The 25,176-nt window shown below is 39.5% G+C and overlaps 1 protein-coding gene across 1 annotated transcript in view; it reads left to right on the top strand.

Moving 5' to 3' along the window:
- Positions 1-25,176, top strand: part of PDE5A (phosphodiesterase 5A) — a 530,049-nt gene that overhangs the window by 483,274 nt on the left and 21,599 nt on the right. The window contains exons 16-18 of the mRNA XM_053703601.1: positions 9,758-9,858; positions 10,205-10,282; positions 23,024-23,087. Of these exons, the coding sequence (XP_053559576.1) occupies positions 9,758-9,858; positions 10,205-10,282; positions 23,024-23,087 (243 nt within the window). The remainder of the gene's footprint in view (positions 1-9,757; positions 9,859-10,204; positions 10,283-23,023; positions 23,088-25,176) is intronic.

Genomic DNA, 25,176 nt, shown 5'->3' with positions numbered 1-25,176 from the left:
TGTTAGGGAGGGCAGATTAGGGGTTAATACTATTTATTATAGGGTTTGCGAGGCGGGAGTGCGGCGGTTTAGGGGTTAATAACTTTATTAGAGTATCGGCAAGGTCCGGTCGGCAGATTAGGGGTTAATAAGTGTAGGTAAGGTAGCGGCGACGTTGGGGGGGCAGATTAGGGGTTAATAAATATAATATAGGTATCGGCGATGTTAGCGGCAGCAGATTATGGGTACATAGGTATAATGTAGGTTGCGGCGGTGTCCGGAGCGGCATATTAGGGGTTAATTGTGTAATACAGGTGTCAGCGATAGCGGGGGCGGCAGATTAGGGGTTAATAAGTGTAAGGTTAGGGGTGTTTACACTCGGGGTTCATGTTAGGGTGTTAGGTGCAGACTTAGAAACTGTTTCCCTATAGGAAACAATGGGGCTGCGTTAGGAGCTTAACGCTGCTTTTTTGCAGGTGTTAGGTTTTTTTTCTGCCCAAACTGCCCCATTGTTTCCTATAGGGGAATCGTGCACGAGCACGTTTTTCCAGCTAGCCGCTACCGTAAGCAACGCTGGTATTGAGGGTTGAAGTGGCGGTAAGTATGCCTTTACGCTCCCTTTCTGGAGCCTAACGCAGGTCTTCAGAGAACTCTCAATACCAGCGTTGTTTAGAAAAAAAAGACGCGTAGCTAATGCACCCTTTCGGCCGCAAAACTCTAAATCTAGGCGATAGAAAATAGATTTTCTGATGATCAGTTTATTATAAGTAGAGTTCAAAAAGACAGTTCAACAGTACAACCCAGAAAGAAACAAATTGTGTGTGCTATGCAGAAACAGTTGTGGTTTATATCCACTTAATGGGACTTGTCCAGGAAGGAATAAGCAATGCAGTCATTTTGCAAAGCAATGTAGAACAAAATTGTATCAAAAACATCAATCACTTACTGATCCACATATATCAGAGCAGTGGAAAATAAATCTAGTCAGATCTCTTTATCAAAAAGGACAATACTTCTCAAACAATAATGACAAATATGTATTTGTAGTAAACAGCATGTGTAACCTAACTCAGCCACAAGTTAATGTACTCATTAATGACAGTAAAATCAATGCATTGGTTAATTCAGGATTTGCTGTTAATTTAATGGGTGAACAAACATTTCACATATTAAAACCACAACCACGGTTATTACAGAGCAATATAAATATATATCAACTAAACCCCTTAATGTCATTGTTACATTTGCAGCCACATGTGCATTCAAACACAACAAAACAGCAACTATGTTTTATATTGTAAAGGATCAACATTCTTCTCTTCTGATTTGTGAAACCTCATCCAGTCTGGGACTTATAAAGCTTATGAATGCAGTCTCACCTATATAGTGCACAGGCTCTGTAGCAGATCAGTTAGCACAGCAATACGCTCATTTGTTAATGGCATTGGTAAACTGAAAGATTTTCAAGTACAGCTGCGTATCAATCCACACATAAAACCTGTAATACAACCACATAGAAGAATTCCATTTCATCTAAGGCAAAAGGTTGATGCTGAACTCAAGAACCTTGAAACACAATTAATCACTGAAAAAGTGCAGGGGCCAACCTCATGGGTCTCTAAATAGTGTCAATGTTAAAACCCTAATAGTGTAAAAATTTGTATAAGATAAGCGAACACTGCGATATCAGGGAGCGCCATGTTACTCCAACATTAGATGATATAATTCATGATCCTAGCCAGGCAAAAGTTTTTCCAAACTTGATTTAAAATCAGCGTACCATCAACTGGAATTGCATCCAACAAGCAGATATATAAATACTTTCTCAACACTCACAGGATTGTGGAGAAACAAGCGCCTAAGTTTTGGTGTTTCTTCTGCTGATGACGTATTTCAAAATGTAATGCAGCAAACATTATCTGGAATTCAGTAATGTTATTATTGCGTTTGGAGCTACTCAAGAGGACTTTAATAAAAATGTCACTGTTGTTTTTGAGCGACTACATGAGAAAGGACTTTTCTTAAATCGTAATAAGTGTGAATTTAATAAAACTAAACTAGAATTTTATGGATTTGTATTTTCAGCTGAAAGCATATCAGCAGATCCAAAGAAAGTGGAAGCAATTCTGAATGCAAATCCTCCTACAGACTCCAGTGAAGTCCGAAGTTTCCTAGGGATGGTTAATTACTGTTCTTGATTCATCCCTAATTTCTCTACTGTTACCAGACCTTTGAGAGAGTTAACAACAAAATATGTGCTTTGGCATTGGACTGATTCTGAACAACAGGCTTTTCAACAATTGAAACAGAGTTTGACTAGTGACAAGATAATGTCTTATTTCAGTGATGGTGAACCTTGGCACCCCAGATATTTAAAAACTACATTTCACATGATGCTTAGGCCCACTGCAGTACAGTCGAGCATCATGGGAAATATAGTTCTGAAACATGTGGAGTGCCAAGGTTTGCCATCACCTTCCTAATTTAACCCTCAATGACAAACTATTATTTTTACAGATGCTAGCTCTGTTGGTTGAAGTGCTATTCTGGAGCAGAGAGACAAAGGCAAGCATTATATTATTGCTTATGGTAGCCGTTCCCTAAGCAATGTGGAAAAATGTTAATCTCAAACTGGACGTGACGCTTCAGCAATAGTTTGGCGTTGTGAATGCTTTCCTTTATATTTATATGGTTGTTCATTAGGACTGATCACAGATCACATTCACAAGCCTTTACAGTTGATCTGAAATAATCCAAAATCCAAACCACCCACTAGAATAGAAATATGGGGTTTAAGGCAACAACCATACAATTTTACTGTGGTTTATAAATCTGTTAAAGAGAACCCAGCAGTATATAATGTCTCGGTATCATATATCAGTGGGCTCACTCACAAGTACTCAAAGTTCCATGGTTGCAGAAGAATATATTTATTTTGTTATTAATGATGCTGTACCTAAAGGACTGAGTGTAGACAAAATACCATAAGCAACATTAACTGATCCTATACTGCAAAAACTTGCTGTAGTAACTTGAAATGGCAAATAAAACACAGCTGAATGACAAAGTACATACAATAGATAAACAAGCAGAACAGTTGGTGAGAAGTTGTATTGTGTGTCAAGCCACAACTCCAGGAGCTCATAAAGAACCTTTAAAAATGTCTGTAGCACCATGGTGCAATGTGAGTATTGTTTTTTATGGCTCATTACCTATAGGAGTTTACTTGATGGTGGTTATAGACAAATATTCAACATCCTCAGTTACAGTTATTCCTGTTAAAGACAAAGTTTTCTCTTTCTTGGGAAATACTCCTTTGTGCCCAGAAGCTAATGCAGAAGCTGAAAGATTGATTGTGAAATTTCTAAGGGCAACTATAGTGCAAGGTAGGCCATGGGAACATAATTGATACTCTCTTCTGAGAGACTGTCGATCAACTCCACACTGCAGTACTGGCAGATCGCCTGCAGAGTTGTTATTCAATCATCATGCAACTCTTTTCCGGGCAATATATTTGGTCTTGTTTCTAAATATTAGGCATAGTATAGATATAGATAGTTATATTTATGTAGACTTTTATACTGCTATTTTTCTAATCTAAAGTAAGGGATGGATATGGTGTTTGCTATTATGTTATAATATAGGGCCAGAGAATTATCAAAGGTCTTGTGGACCTGATCCGACAAGGCGGATCAGGTTCGCAAGACCTCGCTGAATGCGGAGAGCAATACGCTCTCCGTATTCAGCATTGCACCAGCAGTTCACAAGAGCTGCTGGTGCAACGCCGTCCCCTGCAGATTTGCGGCCAATGGGCCGCCAGCAGGGAGGTGTCAATCAACCCGATCGTACAAACTCCATACGGAGCTTGATAAAAGGGGCCTCTATAAGTGGAGTGCAAAATATTACTTTTGCTAAAAGGGATATTTGCTGTCCACAGAGTAATACAAGCACACGCAAATGTGTGGTGGTATTACGAGTCAGCTGCAATGCGAACACGACCTCATCTTCACTTTGCACGGAAGCATTGCATTTACGATTGCACACTTCTATACAGTAGCTTCAATGGGAGCCTCGTTCTCATGCCATGACACAGCAGGAGAACTAGCGATGTGAAGAGCGTAAGTCGTGCAGCGATGGACAGCAAATGTAAATATATGTATATGAATATATACATTTATATTTGTGTTAATATGTGTTTATACACATATTAACGCATACATATATATGTGTATAAGCATATACATATATATTTACTGGTAACAGACAGTTCCCATAGACCACAATGTAAAGACACTTTTCAGTGCTGTTTTTATTCTAACACCCCACTCCCGCCAACTTTAGCCCCCAAAGACTGCTTAGTGTAGGCTGTTTTGTTAATGCTACATTTAAAATATAAATAAATAAAAAAGGAAACTAACACTAAGTTTTGGGGGCAATTGGGGGACATTTACAAAATTAACTAGAGGTCTGACCTCTGGTTAACTTTCGGAGCACTAATTGCTACCGCGAGCTTGCAGTAGCAATAACCAGCCACTTGTAATGGCTGGTTATTTATTGTGCGCGCGCAAACAGACAAATTTGCCCATTTGTGGCTGTGCAATAAATTAGTGCTAAACATGTAATCTGGCTCATAGTGTTTTCTTCCTAGTTTTAATTAAATAATAATAATAATAAGACATTTATATAATCGTTGCAAAAAAATAGGGTCGGAAACAGTGTTGTCAGAGAGGGGAACCAGAAAGTAAAGTGTGTGAGTTAGTGGCTGTAGAAATGGACTCTGTCAGATATATTTCTAAACCACGTGGATTTACAAACACTACATTAATCAGCAGCATGCTGTATGTACAGGGCCTCTAAACACCTGTAAACATTTAGTCATGTAATTACTTCCCTAACACAAAACATACTAGTTATTCCTCTTAGTGTGATCTATATAATACACCCTATGTTATCACTCACATGATGTCTATCACATATATATGGCTCAAAAGTCATATAAGCCAGTGATTTGCAACCTTTTCTTTACCGTGGCACACTTTTTTACATAAAAAAAATCCTGTGGCACACCACCATCCCAAAATTTTTACAAAATCACACATTGTAGCCTAATACAGGATATATATATACAGTGTGTGTATATATATATATATATATATATATATATATATATATATACATACACTGTACTGTGCTGTCATGCCATGCCTCCTACAAACTATACATGACATATTGACATTCATTCACAAACAATCATAATGAATGTCTGTGAATGAATGTCAATGTCATGGTTGTAAATGATGCCTGATGAGCCTGTCACATACCTCCCAATATTTCAAAATTTGAAAGAGGGACACCCCCGCACTGTTGTCAGTCTGCCGCGGCACACCTGAGGATCTCTCACGGCACACTGGTTGAAAAACACTGATATAAGCTACTAGCCAGGCCAAAACGCTACTCACCACTTCTGATCCCACCCACTACATGCCCACACCTGCTACCCCCACTCTTTGCATATGTTTACCAATTGTGAAACACCTTATTGTGCAGTTATTTTTTTATTTATTTTTTATTTTAAACCATAACAAATTGTAATACAATTATTCAAATAAATATACATTTGGCACAGTGTATAGACAGCATTTATCTGCCTATCACATAATGCAAAGTTGTGTAAACCAGGGCAGGTTCAATATAAGGCAGCATTGACATAAAAAAAAGTTTAGTGTCCAATTTGTCTTTTTTATTTTGCATGGGTTTTAGCTGGACAACTATCTATGGGTGCCCTTTAGATTGAGAAAGGGGACAGTCATTCGAAATAGTTGATTTTGCCTGTAGAAATTGATCTTGTCAATACTGCAGTATTTTCTATAGAAAAGCTATGTAATCAAGAGGTAGTGGCAGTGTGGATAGAAGAAAGAGCCCAGCCCATTATTAGCTGTATGGGAGATATTTGCTAAAAAATAACTGTTCTATGGGTACAGAATTTATTGTATTTCCCTCCAACATTCCTTTAAATGAATGGTTTAAGCACACACCCCTATTTTTAAACCTGGCTAGGATATCTAAAAGCAAAAATCTTTGAAAATTCCTCAAAATATCTTAAGCTACCTTTGTGGCTCAGATTTTTATGTATACAGCTTTAAAACTCTCCTACCTAAATTAAGTGTTGCTATTGAGATTGCAGTATTTTTTGCGCTCGACTTTGTATTACAAGGGGCGCAGTGTTTAAATTACCACAAATTAATTTGCTCAAACTCGTGGTAATTAAGTTTCTAATATTTTCTGTGAGCGGCATTAAGCGTCAATGTTCACTCGTTTTACAAGTTCTCTCAAACGCAATCACATTTTACACTCAAACTTTTTATGTGAACTCAAACCTCACGTAAAGAATTTGGGCTGAAAAATTGCCCCCAGACCTCAAATCACAGACCAGGGGGTAGATTTATTAAACGTCGGACGGACATGATCCGCTGTCGGCATTTAACATTGTACAAGCATTTCTAGTGAAATGCTTGTGCAATACCTCAGAGATGGCGGATGAGTTAAGGAGCAGCGGTCTTAGACCGCTGCTTCTTAACTTTTGTTTCTGGTGAGCCTGAAGGCTCGCGTGGAAACAGCTGCATTGGCAGCTTAATAAATCGGCACCAAGGACTCTACTTACCTTACATAACCCGCACTCCTGCTGAAGACGCCTCTCCTCTATGCTGCCTCTCTCCTTGATGCCAACACTTCCCTAGTCAAAAAGGATGATCTTCCTGGAGTCTAGGAGAAATATTTATGAGATGACTCACTGGCTGCTCGTGCTTGTGAAGTAATCGGTAAAGTAAGCTGCTAATCATTCTGAAATCGTCACCCAGAATGTTTTTCCTTAGCTGATGACTTTAGAAGCCTGATGATGTCTGATGTTGTACAAATTACTTCTAAAGTAGTTTGATTATCATCTAATTACACCAGAATTGTCTCTAAAGTAATCCTGTTTGTCTTGGGTCCTTCTCAGCATCGACACTTCAGCACTTCACCTTCAAACCATTGCTCCATCTTCATGGTGGCATTTTGCAGCTGCGCCTACACGCCTAGCCTTCAGTATCTTTTACTACTTGCCCAAGTTCAATTTCTACTCACCGTTGGCCAGTGGAAGTTTTAAGCCCTGTATATATTTCACAATTGTATTCTCTTAATGTAACATTCTAATAGATTCCATTCCTGTACATTGTATTATTTTGTTTTTTTTATTCTAGAAGTAATAAAAAGGTTTATCTAACTCACACATCAATTTTCATTTACTGTTCAAAAGTACAATTTGCATTCACCCTACCACTGCAAACCACATATCTCTTATAATAATACTAGTCCTAAAGCCCGTGTACACGGGCCAATTTTTTAGGTACCGTGGTTCCAACCCTTGCTCCCTCTCTCTCCCCCCTCTCTTTTGCGCTCTCTCTCTCTTCCCCCCTCTCTTTTGAGTTCTCTCTCTCCCCCTTATTTTGCACTCTCCCCCCTCTTTTGCTCTCTCTCCCCTTTTTTGCTCTCTCTCTCCCCTCTTGTGCTCTCTCTCCCCCCTCTTTTGCTCTCTCTCTCCCACCTCTTTTGCTCTCTCTCCCCTCTTTTGCTCGCTCTCTCTCTTCCCCCCCTCATCTGCTCTCTCCCCCCTCTTGCTCTCTCTTGCCCTCTTTTGCTCTCTCTCTCCCCTATTTTGCTCTCTCTCTCTCCCCCCCTCTTTTGCTCTCTCTCTCCCCCCCTCTCTTTTGCTCTCTCTCCCCCCTCTTTTGCACTCTCTCTCTCCCCCCCTCTCTTTTGCTCTCTCTCCCCCTCTCTTTTGCTCTCTCTCCCCCTCTCTTTTGCTCTCTCTTCCCCTCTCTTTTGCTCTCTCTCTCCCCCTCTCTTTTGCTCTCTCTTCCCCTCTTTTGCTCTCTCTCTTCCCCTCTTTTGCGCTCTCTCCCCCTTCTCTTTTGCGCTCTCTCCCCCTCTCTTTTGCACTCTCTCTCCCCCTCTTTTGTGCACTCTCTCTCTCCCCCCTCTCTTTTAAACTCTCCCCCCCCTCTCTTTTGAGCTTTCTCTCCCCCCCTCTCTTTTGAGCTCTCTCTCCCCCCCCTCTCTTTTGAGCTCTCTCTCTCCCCCCACTCTTTTGCGCTCTCTCCCCCCTCTTTTTTGCGCTCTCTCCCCCTCTTTTTTTGCGCTCTCTCCCCCTCTCTTTTGTGCTTTCTCCCCCTTGCGCTCTCTCCCCCTCTTTTTTGTGCTCTCTCCCCCTCTTTTTTGCTCTCTCCCCCTCTCTTTTGCGCTCTCTCTCTCCCTCTTTTGCTCTCTCTCTCCCTCTTTTGCACTCTGTCTCCCCCTTCTCTTTTGCGCTTTCTCCCCCCTCTTTTGCGCTCTCTTTTAAACTCTCCCCCCTCTCTTTTGCGCTCTCTCTCCCCCCTCTCTTTTGCGCTCTCTCTCCCCCATCTTATTTGAGCTCTCTCCCCCTCTTTTGTGCGCTCTCTCTCCCCCTCTCTTGTGCTCTCTCCCCCTCTCTTGTGCTCTCTCCCCCTCTCTTTTGCGCTCTCTCTCTCTCCCTCTTTTGCGCTCTCTCTCCCACCTCTCTTTTAAGCTCTCTCTCCCCCCTCTCTTTTGAGCTCTCTCTCTCCCCCCTCTCTTTTGAGCTCTCTCTCCCCCCTCTCTCTCCCCCTGTTTCTCTCCCACTCTCTTGCGCTCTCTCTCCCTCTTTTGCTCTTCCCCCCTCTCTCTGCTCGCTTTCTTTCTTTCTTTCCTTCCTTCCTCTGTTTTGTTCTCTCCCGCCGGCCACGCCCCTCCCGTGCGCTCCCGCGAGGTCACGCCCCCTCGTCACGCCCGCTGACCACGCCCCTCGTCAAGCCCGTCTGTCACGCCCCCTCGTCACGCCTGTCACGCCCGCCACACGCCGGTCACGCCCCCACCAGGCAGCTTCTGCAGTGCGCACTACTCTCCAGCTGAAGGCCAGGTGTGTTTGTCCGCGCGCAGTCTCTACTGCGCATGACGGCTTCAGACAAACACACTTGGCCTTTTATAATATAGGATATAAAATCCTCATGTAAAGTAGAAATACAAATTATTTTGCCCTCCAATTTGTATTCTTATTAGTAAAGGAACCTAAAAGTAATAAACAAAGGCTCCCTAATTTCAACCCTGGTATCTTGCCTAGTACCTCCCAAATAACAAAATAAAGGTTTAAAATAGAATGCCTGACTCACTCTGCATGATACCCCTATCACGCAAAGTGAATACGATAGTCATCAGTTGTAGCAGGTCCTTTCAAAGACACTGGCTACCCAATTTAGCTGTATCCTTACGCTGGCAGCACTAGTAGTTCTCTGGGTGCACTATTTTAATTAATTTATTTATTTTGCAAAATGCTGAATAAAGTAGACTGGGGACTACCAGCCAATATATTATTTACGTCCCTTTAAAGGCTACCATAGCTGACATTCTTTCCACTATTATTTCCTGCATGTGCATTTGACTTATAATTGTAATTCACTAACCTTACATTTTCTTTCACACAATATGCTACATATAACACCCAACTTATCGTCTGCTGATCATAAGGTGATCATTTACCTAAATTTCCTGCAAGTAATCTGATGTATTTTGTAAGTGGAACATATACTTTTCATTTTATAATCTACTATTTGTTCTACTTCTGCTTCTTTTAGATTATATTTCAAGAGGACCTCTGTTCCACTATTTTCACTCATTCATCATCTTAGTTAAAAATTAATTGCGGCATGGTCTTGGTTCATAATTTGTCTCTTGGTGTTGTCCACAGGGTAACCAGATTCTAAGTGGACTTTCAGTTCAGGACTACAAGACTGCTCTGAAAATGATCAAAAAAGCCATTCTTGCCACAGATTTAGCTCTGTTTATCAAGTAAGTGTTCAGCAAGTAAAATCAAATGAGCAATATTTCAATTTGAACAGTGTTTTCTTGGGTCATATCATCTTTCATTTATTTATTCTTGGTTACAGCACACTGACTGACCTAAAAAGGATCGGTTAAGTTATTTTTACTGACAGTGCCCAGTTTTTATGTGCGTCATAAATGGATAGTCAAACAGCGTAGAAGCATTGCATAGATAATTATCTGAAGCATAACAATGCTTGTATTCCAATCTTTAGAAAACCACCTTATTTGTACTTATTTGCATTGTTGGAAATAGGAGTTGATTAAGCCTTTGATACAAATTCCAAGCTTGATGTTTATTATGTTTTTTTAGGAGGAGAACAGAATTCTTTAACTTAGTTAAAAAGAAGATTTTCAGCTGGGATAATCCATCACAAAAGGAATTGTTGTTGTAAGTAAAAAAATGTTTGGTTGAATCAATAGGCGTGCTTATACAAACTGATTATATATATATATATATATATATATATATATATATATATATATCTTGATAGATAGATATACAGTGTATTTATATATATATATATATATATATATATATATACACTGTGTATATATCACTATATTTAGTGTGTGTGTGTGTACAATTATACATAATGTACATACAAAGATAGTTGCTTGTTTGCACAAATGTATAGTCTTTTGGATGTTGGATAGGGTATGACAAACTAAGGCCTAGATTTCAAAGTGACAGAACTAATAAACACTAGCCCTATTGCAAACACTTGCTACTCAGTTGGTGCCAAAGAATATTTATCAAAACCCTAAATTGAGAAGTTGCAAGATATTGCACTTCTTACTACTTTTAGCTTAAAATGCAAATAATGTGTTGTGGTGACATAACATCCCTGTTTACAGTTTCTTGTGACCTGCAAATAAGACATTTTTGTTTACACCTGCCATAACCTTATATTAAAGGGACGGTATGCTGTAAAATCATATTTACCTTAATGTGTTTACAATTACCTGTTTTACTAGCTGCAGAGTATAAAATACTTTTGTATTTAAAATGGCTGTTTTTGTCCTTTGAAACCACAACTCATCAAGGGCTAGTTTACAAGTGGCACGCTATTTAGCTCTCCTGCTGGAGTGTAAACGTCACTAGAAGTAATATTTTTGCGTGCGTTGGATAGCATGTGTATTACAACTTGAAAGTAAAACCTGACGCACGCTAACTTCAGAATTTTCTATATTGCAACCTTGCTAAAACATTAACCCCTTAGACTTCAATAGAGGGCGTAGAAGAAAAAACCTAACACATATTGATAGTGCATCAACCCGACAGGAGTTATTAATATTTCACCTACCAATTTTCTTCCCCATTAGAAATATGTTTTTTATTGAAATACAAATTTTATATATATATCTGTATATACCTATACCTATATATATATTCCTATAGATATACAGGTATAGATATATATTTTACATTAACATTATCACATATATATATATATATAGAAATATATATTTAATAATAAAAATTAAAACATTTTCTAAGAACATAGGAATGTAAAATATGCGTAACGTTTCGCGCTTTAGGTCTAACTCGTTATCGGATTAGCACACATGAAAACTTAGGCCTAGATTTAGAGTTCGGCGGTAGCCATGAAAACCAGCGTTAGAGGCTCCTAACGCTGGTTTTAGGCTACCGCCGGTATTTGGAGTCAGTGATTAAAGGGTCTAACGCTCACTTTTCAGCCGCGACTTTTCCATACCGCAGATCCCCTTACGTCAATTGCGTATCCTATCTTTTCAATGGGATCTTCCTAACGCCGGTATTTAGAGTCGTTTCTGAAGTGAGCGTTAGAGCTCTAACGACAAAACTCCAGCCGCAGGAAAATAGCAGGAGTTAAGAGCTTTCTGGGCTAACGCCGGTTCATAAAGCTCTTAACTACTGTACTCTAAAGTACACTAACACCCATAAACTACCTATGTACCCCTAAACTGAGGTCCCCCCACATCGCCGCCACTCGATTAAATTTTTTTAACCCCTAATCTGCCGACCGCCACCTACGTTATACTTATGTACCCCTAATCTGCTGCCCCTAACCCCGCCGACCCCTGTATTATATTTATTAACCCCTAACCTGCCCCCCACAACGTCGCCGCCAGCTACCTACAATAATTAACCCCTAATCTGCCGACCGCAAAGCGCCGCCACCTACATTATAGCTATGTACCCCTAATCTGCTGCCCCTAACCCCGCCGACCCCTGTATTATATTTATTAACCCCTAACCTGCCCCCCACAACGTCGCCGCCAGCTACTTACAATAATTAACCCCTAATCTTCCGACCGCAAAGCGCCGCCACCTACGTTATCCTTATGTACCCCTAATCTGCTGCCCCTAACACCGCCGACCCCTATATTATATTTATTAACCCCCTAATCTGCCCCCCTCAACGTCGCCTCCACCTGCCTACACTTATTAACCCCTAATCTGCTGAGCGGACCGCACCGCTACTATAATAAAGTTATTAACCCCTAATCCGCCTCACTAACCCTATCATAAATAGTATTAACCCCTAATCTGCCCTCCCTAACATCGCCGACACCTACCTTCAATTATTAACCCCTAATCTGACGACCGGAGCTCATCACTACTATAATAAATGGATTAACCCCTAAAGCTAAGTCTAACCCTAACACTAACACCCCCCTAACTTAAATATAATTTAAATCTAACGAAATTAATTATCTCTTATTAAATAAATTATTCCTATTTAAAGCTAAATACTTACCTGTAAAATAAATCCTAATATAGCTACAATATAAATTATAATTATATTATAGCTATTTTAGGATTAATATTTATTTTACAGGCAACTTTGTAATTATTTTAACCAGGTACAATAGCTATTAAATAGTTAAGAACTATTTAATAGTTACCTAGTTAAAATAATAACAAAATTACCTGTAAAATAAATCCTAACCTAAGTTATAATTAAACCTAACACTACCCTATCAATAAATTAATTAAATAAAATACCTACAATTACCTACAATTAACCTAACACTACACTATCAATAAATAAATTAAATACAATTGCTACAAATAACTACAATTACATAAACTAACTAAAGTACAAAAAATAAAAAAGAACTAAGTTACAAAAAATAAAAAAATATTTACAAACATAAGAAAAATATTACAACAATTTTAAACTAATTACACCTACTCTAATCCCCCTAATAAAATAACAAAGACCCCCAAAATAAAAAAATGCCCTACCCTATTCTAAATTAATAGAGTTAAAAGCTCTTTTACCTTACCAGCCCTGAACAGGGCCCTTTGCGGGGCATGCCCCAAGAAAATCAGCTCTTTTGCCTGTAAAAAAAATAATACAATACCCCCCCCAACATTACAACCCACCACCCACATACCCCTAATCTAACCCAAACCCCCCTTAAATAAACCTAACACTAAGCCCCTGAAGATCTTCCTACCTTGTCTTCACCATCCAGGTATCACCGATCCGTCCTGGCATCCGGTGCTGAAGAGGTCCAGAAGAGGCTCCAAAGTCTTCCTCCTATCCGGCAAGAAGAGGACATCCGGACCGGCAAACATCTTCTCCAAGCGGCATCTTCGATCTTCTTCCATCCGGTGCGGAGCGGGTCCATCTTGAAGCAGCCGACGCGGATCCATCCTCTTCTTCCGTTGTCTCCCGACGAATGACGGTTCCTTTAAGGGACGTCATCCAAGATGGCGTCCCTCGAATTCCGATTGGCTGATAGGATTCTATCAGCCAATCGGAATTAAGGTAGGAATATTCTGATTGGCTGATGGAATCAGCCAATCAGAATCAAGTTCAATCCTATTGGCTGATCCAATCAGCCAATCAGATTGAGCTCGCATTCTATTGGCTGTTCCGATCAGCCAATCAGATTGAGCTCGCATTCTATTGGCTGTTCCGATCAGCCAATAGAATGCGAGCTCAATCTGATTGGCTGATTGGATCAGCCAATAGGATTGAACTTGATTCTGATTGGCTGATTCCATCAGCCAATCAGAATATTCCTACCTTAATTCCGATTGGCTGATAGAATCCTATCAGCCAATCGGAATTCGAGGGACGCCATCTTGGATGACATCCCTTAAAGGAACCGTCATTCGTAGGGAGACAACGGAAGAAGAGGATGGATCCGCGTCGGCTGCTTCAAGATGGACCCGCTCCGCACCGGATGGAAGAAGATCAAAGATGCCGCTTGGAGAAGATGTTTGCCGGTCCGGATGTCCTCTTCTTGCCGGATAGGAGGAAGACTTTGGAGCCTCTTCTGGACCTCTTCAGCACCGGATGCCAGGACGGATCGGTGATACCTGGATGGTGAAGACAAGGTAGGAAGATCTTCAGGGGCTTAGTGTTAGGTTTATTTAAGGGGGGTTTGGGTTAGATTAGGGGTATGTGGGTGGTGGGTTGTAATGTTGGGGGGGGTATTGTATTATTTTTTTTACAGGCAAAAGAGCTGATTTTCTTGGGGCATGCCACGCAAAGGGCCCTGTTCAGGGCTGGTAAGGTAAAAGAGCTTTTAACTCTATTAATTTAGAATAGGGTAGGGCATTTTTTTATTTTGGGGGTCTTTGTTATTTTATTGGGGGATTAGAGTAGGTGTAATTAGTTTAAAATTGTTGTAATATTTTTCTTATGTTTGTAAATATTTTTTTAATTTTTGTAACTTAGTTCTTTTTTATTTTTTGTACTTTAGTTAGTTTATGTAATTGTAGTTATTTGTAGCAATTGTATTTAATTTATTTATTGATAGTGTAGTGTTAGGTTAATTGTAGGTAATTGTAGGCATTTTATTTAATTAATTTATTGATAGGGTAGTGTTAGGTTTAATTATAACTTAGGTTAGGATTTATTTTACAGGTAATTTTGTTATTATTTTAACTAGGTAACTATTAAATAGTTCTTAACTATTTAATAGCTATTGTACCTGGTTAAAATAATTACAAAGTTGCCTGTAAAATAAATATTAATCCTAAAATAGCTATAATATAATTATAATTTATATTGTAGCTATATTAGGATTTATTTTACAGGTAAGTATTTAGCTTTAAATAGGAATAATTTATTTAATAAGAGATAATTAATTTCGTTAGATTTAAATTATATTTAAGTTAGGGGGGTGTTAGTGTTAGGGTTAGACTTAGCTTTAGGGGTTAATCCATTTATTATAGTAGCGGTGAGCTCCGGTCGTCATATTAGGGGTTAATAATTGAAGTTAGGTGTCGGCGATGTTAGGGAGGGCAGATTAGGGGTTAATACTATTTATGATAGGGTTAGTGATGCGGATTAGGGGTTAATAACTTTATTATAGTAGCGCTCAGGTCCGCTCGGCAGATTAGGGGTTAATAAGTGTAGGCAGGTGGAGGCGACGTTGAGGGGGGCAGATTGGGGTTAATAAATATAATATAGGGGTCGGCGGTGTTAGGGGCAGCAGATTAGGGGTACATAGGGATAATGTAAGTTGCGGCGGTTTACGGAGCGGCAGATTAGGGGTTAAAAATAATATGCAGGGGTCAGCGATAGCGGGGGCGGCAGATTAGGGGTTAATAAGTGTAAGGTTAGGGGTGTTTAGACTCGGGGTACATGTTAGGGTGTTAGGTGCAGACGTAGGAAGTGTTTCCCCATAGGAAACAATGGGGCTGCATTAGGAGCTGAACGCTGCTTTTTTGCAGGTGTTAGGTTTTTTTTCAGCTCAAACAGCCCCATTGTTTCCTATGGGAGAATCGTGCACGAGCACGTTTTTGAGGCTGGCCGCGTCTGTAAGCAACTCTGGTATTGAGAGTTGCATTTGCGGTAAAAATGCTCTACGCTCCTTTTTTGGAGCCTAACGCAGCATTTTTTTGAACTCTCGATACCAGAGTTAATTTTATGTTGCGGCCAGAAAAAAGCCCGCGGAGCGTTAACAGCCCATCTACCGCCAAACTCCAAATCTAGGCCATAGTTATTTTAAGGTGTGATATTGAAATTACATATAAATTATTAAAGAAAATTTTAATAATAATTATTAGAAATTATAATATATACTATAAAATATATATTTTACGGATTATTTCGATTTTTTTACAGTTTCTATAATAATTTTTAATAACTATTATTAATATTTTTAACATTATACATGTAACTAGGCGATAAGCCTGCCCAGAGGGCAGTCTATTTAAAAAAAAAACTACAAACCCCAAAGCTAAAATTACACAAAATAAAAAATGTAAAATTACAGAAAAAAATAAACAAAGGTATCCAAAATAAAAAAGTTAAACCTAAACTACAGGGAGTGCAGAATTATTAGGCAAGTTGTATTTTTGAGGATTAATTTTATTATTGAACAACAACCATGTTCTCAATGAACCCAAAAAACTCATTAATATCAAAGCTGAATAGTTTTGGAAGTATTTTTTAGTTTGTTTTTAGTTATAGCTATTTTAGGGGGATATCTGTGTGTGCAGGTGACTATTACTGTGCATAATTATTAGGCAACTTAACAAAAAACAAATATATACCCATTTCAATTATTTATTTTTACCAGTGAAACCAATATAACATCTCAACATTCACAAATATACATTTCTGACATTCAAAAACAAAACAAAAACAAATCAGTGACAATATAGCCACCTTTCTTTGCAAGGACACTCAAAAGCCTGCCATTCATGGATTCTGTCAGTGTTTTGATCTGTTCACCATCAACATTGCGTGCAGCAGCAACCACAGCCTCCCAGACACTGTTCAGAGAGGTGTACTGTTTTCCCTCCTTGTAAATCTCACATTTGATGATGGACCACAGGTTCTCAATGGGGTTCAGATCAGGTGAACAAGGAGGCCATGTCATTAGATTTTCTTCTTTTATACCCTTTCTTGCCAGCCACGCTGTGGAGTACTTGGACGCGTGTGATGGAGCATTGTCCTGCATGAAAATCATGTTTTTCTTGAAGGATGCAGACTTCTTCCTGTACCACTGCTTGAAGAAGGTGTCTTCCAGAAACTGGCAGTAGGACTGGGAGTTGAGCTTGACTCCATCCTCAACCCGAAAAGGCCCCACAAGCTCATCTTTGATGATACCAGCCCAAACCAGTACTCCACCTCCACCTTGCTGGCGTCTGAGTCAGACTGGAGCTCTCTGCCCTTTACCAATCCAGCCACGGGCCCATCCATCTGGCCCATCAAGACTCACTCTCATTTCATCAGTCCATAAAACCTTAGAAAAATCAGTCTTGAGATATTTCTTGGCCCAGTCTTGACGTTTCAGCTTGTGTGTCTTGTTCAGTGGTGGTCGTCTTTCAGCCTTTCTTACCTTGGCCATGTCTCTGAGTATTGCACACCTTGTGCTTTTGGGCACTCCAGTGATGTTGCAGCTCTGAAATATGGTCAAACTGGTGGCAAGTGGCATCTTGGCAGCTGCATGCTTGACTTTTCTCAGTTCATGGGCAGTTATTTTGCGCCTTGGTTTTTCCACACGCTTCTTGCGACCCTGTTGACTATTTTGAATGAAACGCTTGATTGTTCGATGATCACGCTTCAGAAGCTTTGCAATTTTAAGAGTGCTGCATCCCTCTGCAAGATATCTCACTATTTTTGACTTTTCTGAGCCTGTCAAGTCCTTCTTTTGACCCATTTTGCCAAAGGAAAGGAAGTTGCCTAATAATTATGCACACCTGATATAGGGTGTTGATGTCATTAGACCACACCCCTTCTCATTACAGAGATTCACATAACCTAATATGCTTAATTGGTAGCAGGCTTTCGAGCCTATACAGCTTGGAGTAAGACAACATGCATAAAGAGGATGATGTGGTCAAAATACTCATTTGCCTAATAATTCTGCACACAGTGTAATACCCCTATAAAAAATCCCCCCTAATCTAATACTAAACTGCCAATAGCCCTTAAAAGGGCTTTTGTAGTGCTTTGCCCTAAGTTAAACAGCTCTTTTACCTAAACAAATTACCAATTACCTCCTAACAGTAAAACCCCCCACCCACCAAACCCCCTAAAATAAAAAAACTAACACTAAAAAAACCTAAACTACCCATTGCACCTAAAGGGTCATTTGTATGGGCATTGCCCTTAAAAGTGCAAATAAATGTGATGTAAAAGGATATCGTGTAGGCGATCCTCAATCCTTCAAATAAAAGAGAGAAAAGACAATACAAATAGTGTAATATTGTTTACATAGATTTTATGCATTGTTCCTGAATCTCTTCTTCCAGGCGGCTCCATCATCTTCTATCTTCATCCGGAATGAAGGCGCGGAGGTGCAGAGCTGGCTTCCCCGATTGCGTGGATCCTCAGCAGCGGTCCTGAACAGCGGCGGTCCTCGTGGTAGTCCTCTGCAGCGTTCCTCAGCGGTGTGGAGGCTCCTCTTCATCCGATGTCCGTCGTACACTGAAGATTGAATGCAAGGTACCGCATTCAATTTGGGGAACCTTGCATTCCTATTGGCTGAAATTTTGAAATCATCCAATAGGATGAGCTACTGAAATGCTATTGGCTGTTAAAATCAGCCAATAAGATTTCAGTAGCTCTCATCCTATTGGCTGATTTCAAAATTTCAGCCAAGTGGAATGCAAGGTACCCCAATAAATATGGGGTACCTTGAATTTAATCTTTAGTGCAGAGCTGGCTTCCCCGATTGCGTGGATCCTCAGCAGCGGTCCTGAACAGTGGCGGTCCTTGGTGGTAGTCCTCTGCAGCGTTCCTCAGCGGCGTGGAGGCTCCTCTTCATCCGATGTCCGTCGTACACCGAAGATTGAATGCAAGGTACCGCATTCAATTTGGGGAACCTTGCATTCCTATTGGCTAAAATTTTGAAATCAGCCAATAGGATGAGCTACTGAAATGCTATTGGCTGTTAAAATCAGCCAATAAGATTTCAGTAGCTCTCATCCTATTGGCTGATTTCAAAATTTCAGCCAACTGGAAGGCAAGGTACCCCAATAAATATGGGGTACCATGAATTTAATCTTTAGTGTGCGACGGACGATCGCATGAAGAGGAGCCTCCACGCCGCCGAGGACCACCACAGCCAAGGACCAGCGCCATTGAGGACCGCCACTGAGGATCCACGCATTGGGGAAGCCAGCTCCGCACCTCCGCTCTGCGCCACCTTCACTCCAGATGAAGATACAAGATGATGGAGCCTCCTGGAAAAATACCATCTCCGCTGGACTTCAGGAACGGTGAGTACCGATTTGGGGCATAGTCTAAGGATCTTTTTTATTTTTGGGGTTTTTTATTTTTAAGATTAGGGATTTAATGGGCTGGAAAAGAGCTGATTGCCCTTTTAAGGGCAGTAAAAGAGCTGAATGCCCTTTTAAGGGCAATACCCATACAAATGCCCCTTTAGGGGCAATGGGTAGTTTAGGTTTTTTTAGTGGTAATTTTTTTTATTTTGGGGGGTTTGGTGCATGGGGGGTTTTTACTATTAGGGGGACTTAGTATTTTTTAAATGTAAAAGAGCTGTTAAACTTTAATGCAATGGCCTACAAAAGGCCCTTTTAAGGGCTATTGGTAGTTTAGTTTAGATGGGGGGTATTTTGGGGGGCTTTTTATTTTCATAGGCATTAGGTTTAATTTTTTTATTTATGATAATTTTGTTTATTTTTTTCTGTAATTTTAGAGTTTTTTATTTTTTGTAATTTTAGATCAGGTTTATTGCAATGTAGGGGGTTGGCAGTTTAGGAGTTAATAGGTTAATTAGGTTTGTTGCGTTGTGGGGGGTTTTCGGTTTAGGGGTTAATAGGTTAATTAGGTTTATTGCAATGTGGGGGTTTGTCGGTTTAGGGGTTAATATTTTAATTATGTTATTTGCGGATTAGGGGTTAATTACTTTATTATTTTGGATGTTGGCGGTTTCGGTGTTCATTAATACTTGGTGCTGAAGGTTAGGGGTTTTTTTGTTATACTTCGTATGGGCAGTTAAGTTTTTTTTTTAATTTCTTGCGGACAGTTACGTGTTTTTTTCGTTGTTTCGTGCGGGCGGTTGTGTGGGGTTCTTCTGCTTGCTATGTTTACACAGGTTTTCTTTAACCTATACTTAAAGGGACTGTCAACACCAGAATGTTTGTTGTTTTAAAAGATAGATAATCCCTTAATTACCCATTCCCCAGTTTTGCATAACCAACAATAATAATACACGTTTCACCTCTGTAATTACCTTGTATCTAAGACTCTGCAGACTGCCCCCTTATTTCAGTTCTTTGGACAGACTTGCATTATAGCCACTCAGTGCCTACTCCTCTTTAAATTCACGTGCATGAGCTCAAAGTTATCTATATGAAACACATGAACTAACGCCCTCTAGTGGTGAAAAACTGCCAAATGCATTTAGATTAGAGGCGGCCTTCAAGGTCTAAGAAATTAGCATATGAACCTCCTAGGTTTAGCTTTCAACTAAGAATACCAAGAGAACACAGCAAAATTGGTGATAAAAGTAAATTGGAAAGTTGTTTAAAATTACATGCCCTATTTGAATCATGAAAGTTTTTTTTGGACTTGACTGTCCCTTTAAGTATAGAATCTTTCAGAATAGGAAGGAATACCACAGAAAAAAATTAGCTATTTCAAATGCCGAAAAGGAAAACAAGCTATTTGTAAACAATTTAATACGCTCCAGCAGGTAAAATGGATCATTGGAAACAATTTGAAGTGCAAAAAAATGTAGGGTTAAACTGTCCTTTTAAGCTCCAACATCAACGCAAGCAAGGGTAAAGTAATTGCTTTAAATTATCTGCTGTGATGCCTATAGGTAGCTGTGTTTTCTTTACATCCAGGGATCCTCTGATTCTTACTAGACCACCTTCTGCCTCAGTAACCGAAGCCACAACTAACCCTTACACTGGACCGAATTAACCACTTACTGCAACCTCACCATATTAATAGGCCATTATAGTGGCAAAATGACATGCTCTAAAGTAACCAAACCAAATGTCCTGTTTTTTTTTCAGAACAGTTCCAATTTGGAAAGTATGTCCCTAATTTTTCAAAGGGAAATTAAAAATACTGATTTCAACTTATGTATCCCAGATGTCCCAAATTAGCTGTGCAGTATTGCACTAATTGTTTAGCATAAGATGGCCCAAAATTAGCGCTACTTACTTAGTGCGAGATGGCACAAAATGAGCGCTACTTACTTAGTGCGAGATGGCACAAAATTAGCGCTACTTACTTAGTGCGAGATGGCACAAAATTAGCGCTACTTACTTAGTGCGAGATGGCACAAAATGAGCGCTACTTACTTAGTGCGAGATGGCACAAAATTAGCGCTACTTACTTAGTGCGAGATGGCACAAAATGAGCGCTACTTACTTAGTGCGAGATGGCACAAAATGAGCGCTACTTACTTAGTGCGAGATGGCACAAAATTAGCGCTACTTACTTAGTGCGAGATGGCACAAAATTAGCGCTACTTACTAAGTGCGAGATGGCACAAAATGAGCGCTACTTACTTAGTGCGAGATGGCACAAAATTAGCGCTACTTACTTAGTGCGAGATGGCACAAAATTAGCGCTACTTACTTAGTGCGAGATGGCACAAAATGAGCGCTACTTACTTAGTGCGAGATGGCACAAAATTAGCGCTACTTACTTAGTGCGGGATGGCACAAAATGAGCGCTACTTATTTAGTGCAAGAAACCACTGTTCTCTCTAAGGTGTGCACCAAGTAACACTCATTTTGGGCCATCTTATAGTCACATGCAAGCAGAGAATTTGAGTGAACATTAATGTAATATTATTGTATAAGTCAGCTGCTAGTTTGGTCATTCAGTTTGCTGTGGAACGTTGAAATGCCTGTCAGTTTGTTAGTTACATTACTCTGTGTATGCTGTGCCTTTATAGCAGTGGCAGTTGCTTTACACTAAAAAATAATTATTTCTGCTCACAGCTAGTAATAAATCAATAAATAGTGCTGCAAGAAATGAACTTTAAGGCACTTGGAGAGAGTGTGAGTGTGTGTGTGAGTGTGTTTGTGAGTGCACTCCTCTGAGTGTGGGTGTGTGAAATGGTGGGTGTGTGAACGTGTGAGAGCTCATCTGTTAGTGTAAGAGTGTGTGAGTGGTGTGTGTGTGTGTGTGTGTATGAGTAGCTCTTGATTAATTTTAAAGTAAGAAAAACAACAGTTTTATCTTAGCAATAGTTTGTACTATTGGTTTGCATTGTAAACTGTTCTCACAAGCCTGTGTATATTAAACATTTTCAACATTTATGAGGTGTCCCAAATTTTGGTCTGAGAAATCCAGTCACCTTATCTAAACAAATTGCCAGTCACCCATTCAGCAGCAGTAGCCACAAACACCTAGATAATGAGTGGTTCGCTAATTGTAGCGCAAGTGCGATATGTTTTTTTTTTTAGGCTCTCTAGAGAGTCTTCAACCTCTCTAGCCTCACCAGTCCTTATGTTATTAAATACTATTTAAGGACTGGTGAGACTAGAGAGTAGGGATAGGCGAATGTTTTGCAACATTCGAAAAATTAAACAAATTTCAACACATTCGTTCATTTGTTTTGAATTTCAAATGTTTATACAACATTCTAACATTTAATGTAATATTATTTCTAATGCTTTCTTTAAATGTAATATCCATCCCAACTAGAGAGGCTGAAGACGCTCTAGGAAACCTAAAAAAAAAATATCACACTTGCACTACAGTTAGCGCACCACTCGTAATCTAGGCGAAAGCTGGGTAGTTGCACAGTTAGGCACCCTGTGAGTCTGTTTTTCAAGTCTATTTAATAGTTGTGTATGTCCCATTAATAAAGAGGTTGTATATGGTCTTGAAATAATGCTTTTTATTCTGAACCACAAACATTGATCTAATGCTAGTCGTTGCTATAGAGGGACTACACAAGAAAAATATTGACACAATTTTTAGAAACATCTTTACTTTAGGGACTGGATCATACATTATCCTCAACTATCTAGTTACAGCTCACTACTTGCAGGCCACTGTATAATAGACGTACCTAACAGCTCATATCGATAGCCAGCTGCCAGCAAGTTTGTGATCCAAGTCACTATAACACCGGTACTTAAATGACATAGCCACAAATGCTGTATAGTTATATATAAAATTAGCTGCCAGTCCCCCCTCTACAGTTTGTCATGAATTTGTTGTGTCTTTTGCAGATCAATGTTAATGACTGCTTGTGATCTGTCTGCAATAACCAAACCTTGGCCAGTTCAGCAAAGGGTCTGTATCTTACAATATCATGAATATGCCTAATGCAATGAGTGTCATGTTAGAGTATATTACTTCATAATTTGTTATCCTTTTGGTTCTGTTTTATAATTTCATTCTTATACGTTCATATATACGAAGAAGAGACCTAATCTGTAACATAGCAAATAATTTTCTCATAGATTATAAGTGGAGCACAAAAATGTTAGCACTGTTGTGGGTTAAACACACTCAAGTGTAATCCATAATGCTTCCATTTTTGCAATAATAGGTCCAAAGTTATTTTTTATTGATCGAGTGATAGTCTAGTGTGCGCTAACATCTGCATGTCGGAGAGCACATATACATTAAATCCCTCACATAATAGAGTTCTATGGGGCGCACTGTAAAATATATGTCATATAGCGTTTGAGCGCTAAGCAAGTTGAGGGCAAAAAAATCTGCTCAAGTGGTGGAGTTCTTTGATTACTTCTGAGCTATACTATTCCAGTTAAGTATAAGCATAAAACATTTCACACTTACACACACACCTGTGCGCACACACACACACTCGCACACAACACACAAACGCCTTTGACACCATCCACTCCTGCCCCTTGTCATATCCCTTTAATTCTGCCACAACCTTTTTTTTTTTTTTAATAATTAAACCTTTGTGTACCAAACAACAAAGCACATTTCTGTCTGAGCTTGCGTCTTATCAGTGTTAGGTAAAGTGCTCTTTCAGAATGAAACAAACTGGAATCAATGGCTAAGAGGCCCTGCTCACCACAAGCCCTTACTAGAGCACTGGACGTAAACACAGTGTTCAAACAAAGGCCAGGGGTTAGAGAGCAATGATACTAAACTTAGTAGCTGAACTCTCTCTAGTACTTTAATCAACTTCTACAAAACAAACAACAATTAAGAACTAGAAAGTATCTAAGTTTATAAATTCAAATTTCAAAGAAAGACATACCATTGTAAAACGTTAGTCTTGCTATCCAGACAAAAATAAACTTGAATTAGTTACTTAAATGCAGATCTCCTGATAGCAGAGGAATTCAGGGTTAAGGTAATGAAAGTCAGACAGTTCAGGTCAAGGCCTCACAGGGAAAAGCAGCACAAATTCATTAAACAAATCCACAAACAAGCTAAAGTCTTAAAACAAGTCAGTCCAAACAAAGGGTAAAGAACTACTAAACACAGTAGAATTTCATATTCAATAAATGCATAATAAAAAAAATCACTTAGTTTAAATTTCAAATGAGTAGTAGATTTTTTTTTCTGACAAATGTCAGTTAGTTACATTTTCCTTCATAATGCATCATGTGACAGTCATCAGCCAATCACAAAATGAATATACGTATATCCTGTAAATTTTGTACATGCTCAATAAGAGCTGGTACCTCAAAAGTGTACATATAAAAAGATTGTGCACATTTAGATAACGGAAGTGAATTGGAAAGCTGTGTGTTCTATCTGAATCATGAAGGTTTGATTTTGACTTGACTGTCCCTTTACAAAAGCATAGCCAGTGGAAGCAGAATTCAAACCAGTATATCCAAATAGTAATTGATAGGGCAAGATAAATCAACCCTATACACAAGCAACCGCATGCTGAAAACAGAGAATATATAAAAACTACTTAAATTAGGGCCTAATTGTTCTTCTAGGCCTCCTTAAAGCTACAGTACGACTTACTGTAGTAAGAACAGAAATCACTCTCCTAGCCAAGTGATGTTATGACACTTTGTTTTCTAACTATTGAGTCCCCCATTTAAGAAGATTCATAGGGACAAGGTTCTCATTGGGACGACCATGTCCATATGCATTTGGACCTCCAGATCAGCATTCTCTGCTGGAATCTAGGATTGCCCATGCAATTGCATGTGTAACCCCTCCCGCTGATCAAGCTCGGGGCTGGTTAGTCATCCCGGACAAACAAGTCCAGTCCATTGGACTTTCACAACCTCTGAGGTTGTGGACATGCTAAGAAGCTGCTTCTTAACTTTGCTCCTAAATGGCTCCCAAAGCTACTCAAGCCGCTTGATAAATGGGGACATAAGTTTAAATACAACTTTAATCCTTTATTTCCATAGCATGTTCATTTGTTTTGTTA

This window comes from Bombina bombina, chromosome 2 (assembly GCF_027579735.1).
Source record: "Bombina bombina isolate aBomBom1 chromosome 2, aBomBom1.pri, whole genome shotgun sequence".
Taxonomy (NCBI): domain Eukaryota; kingdom Metazoa; phylum Chordata; class Amphibia; order Anura; family Bombinatoridae; genus Bombina; species Bombina bombina.
This window is presented reverse-complemented; position numbering and strand designations above follow the sequence as displayed.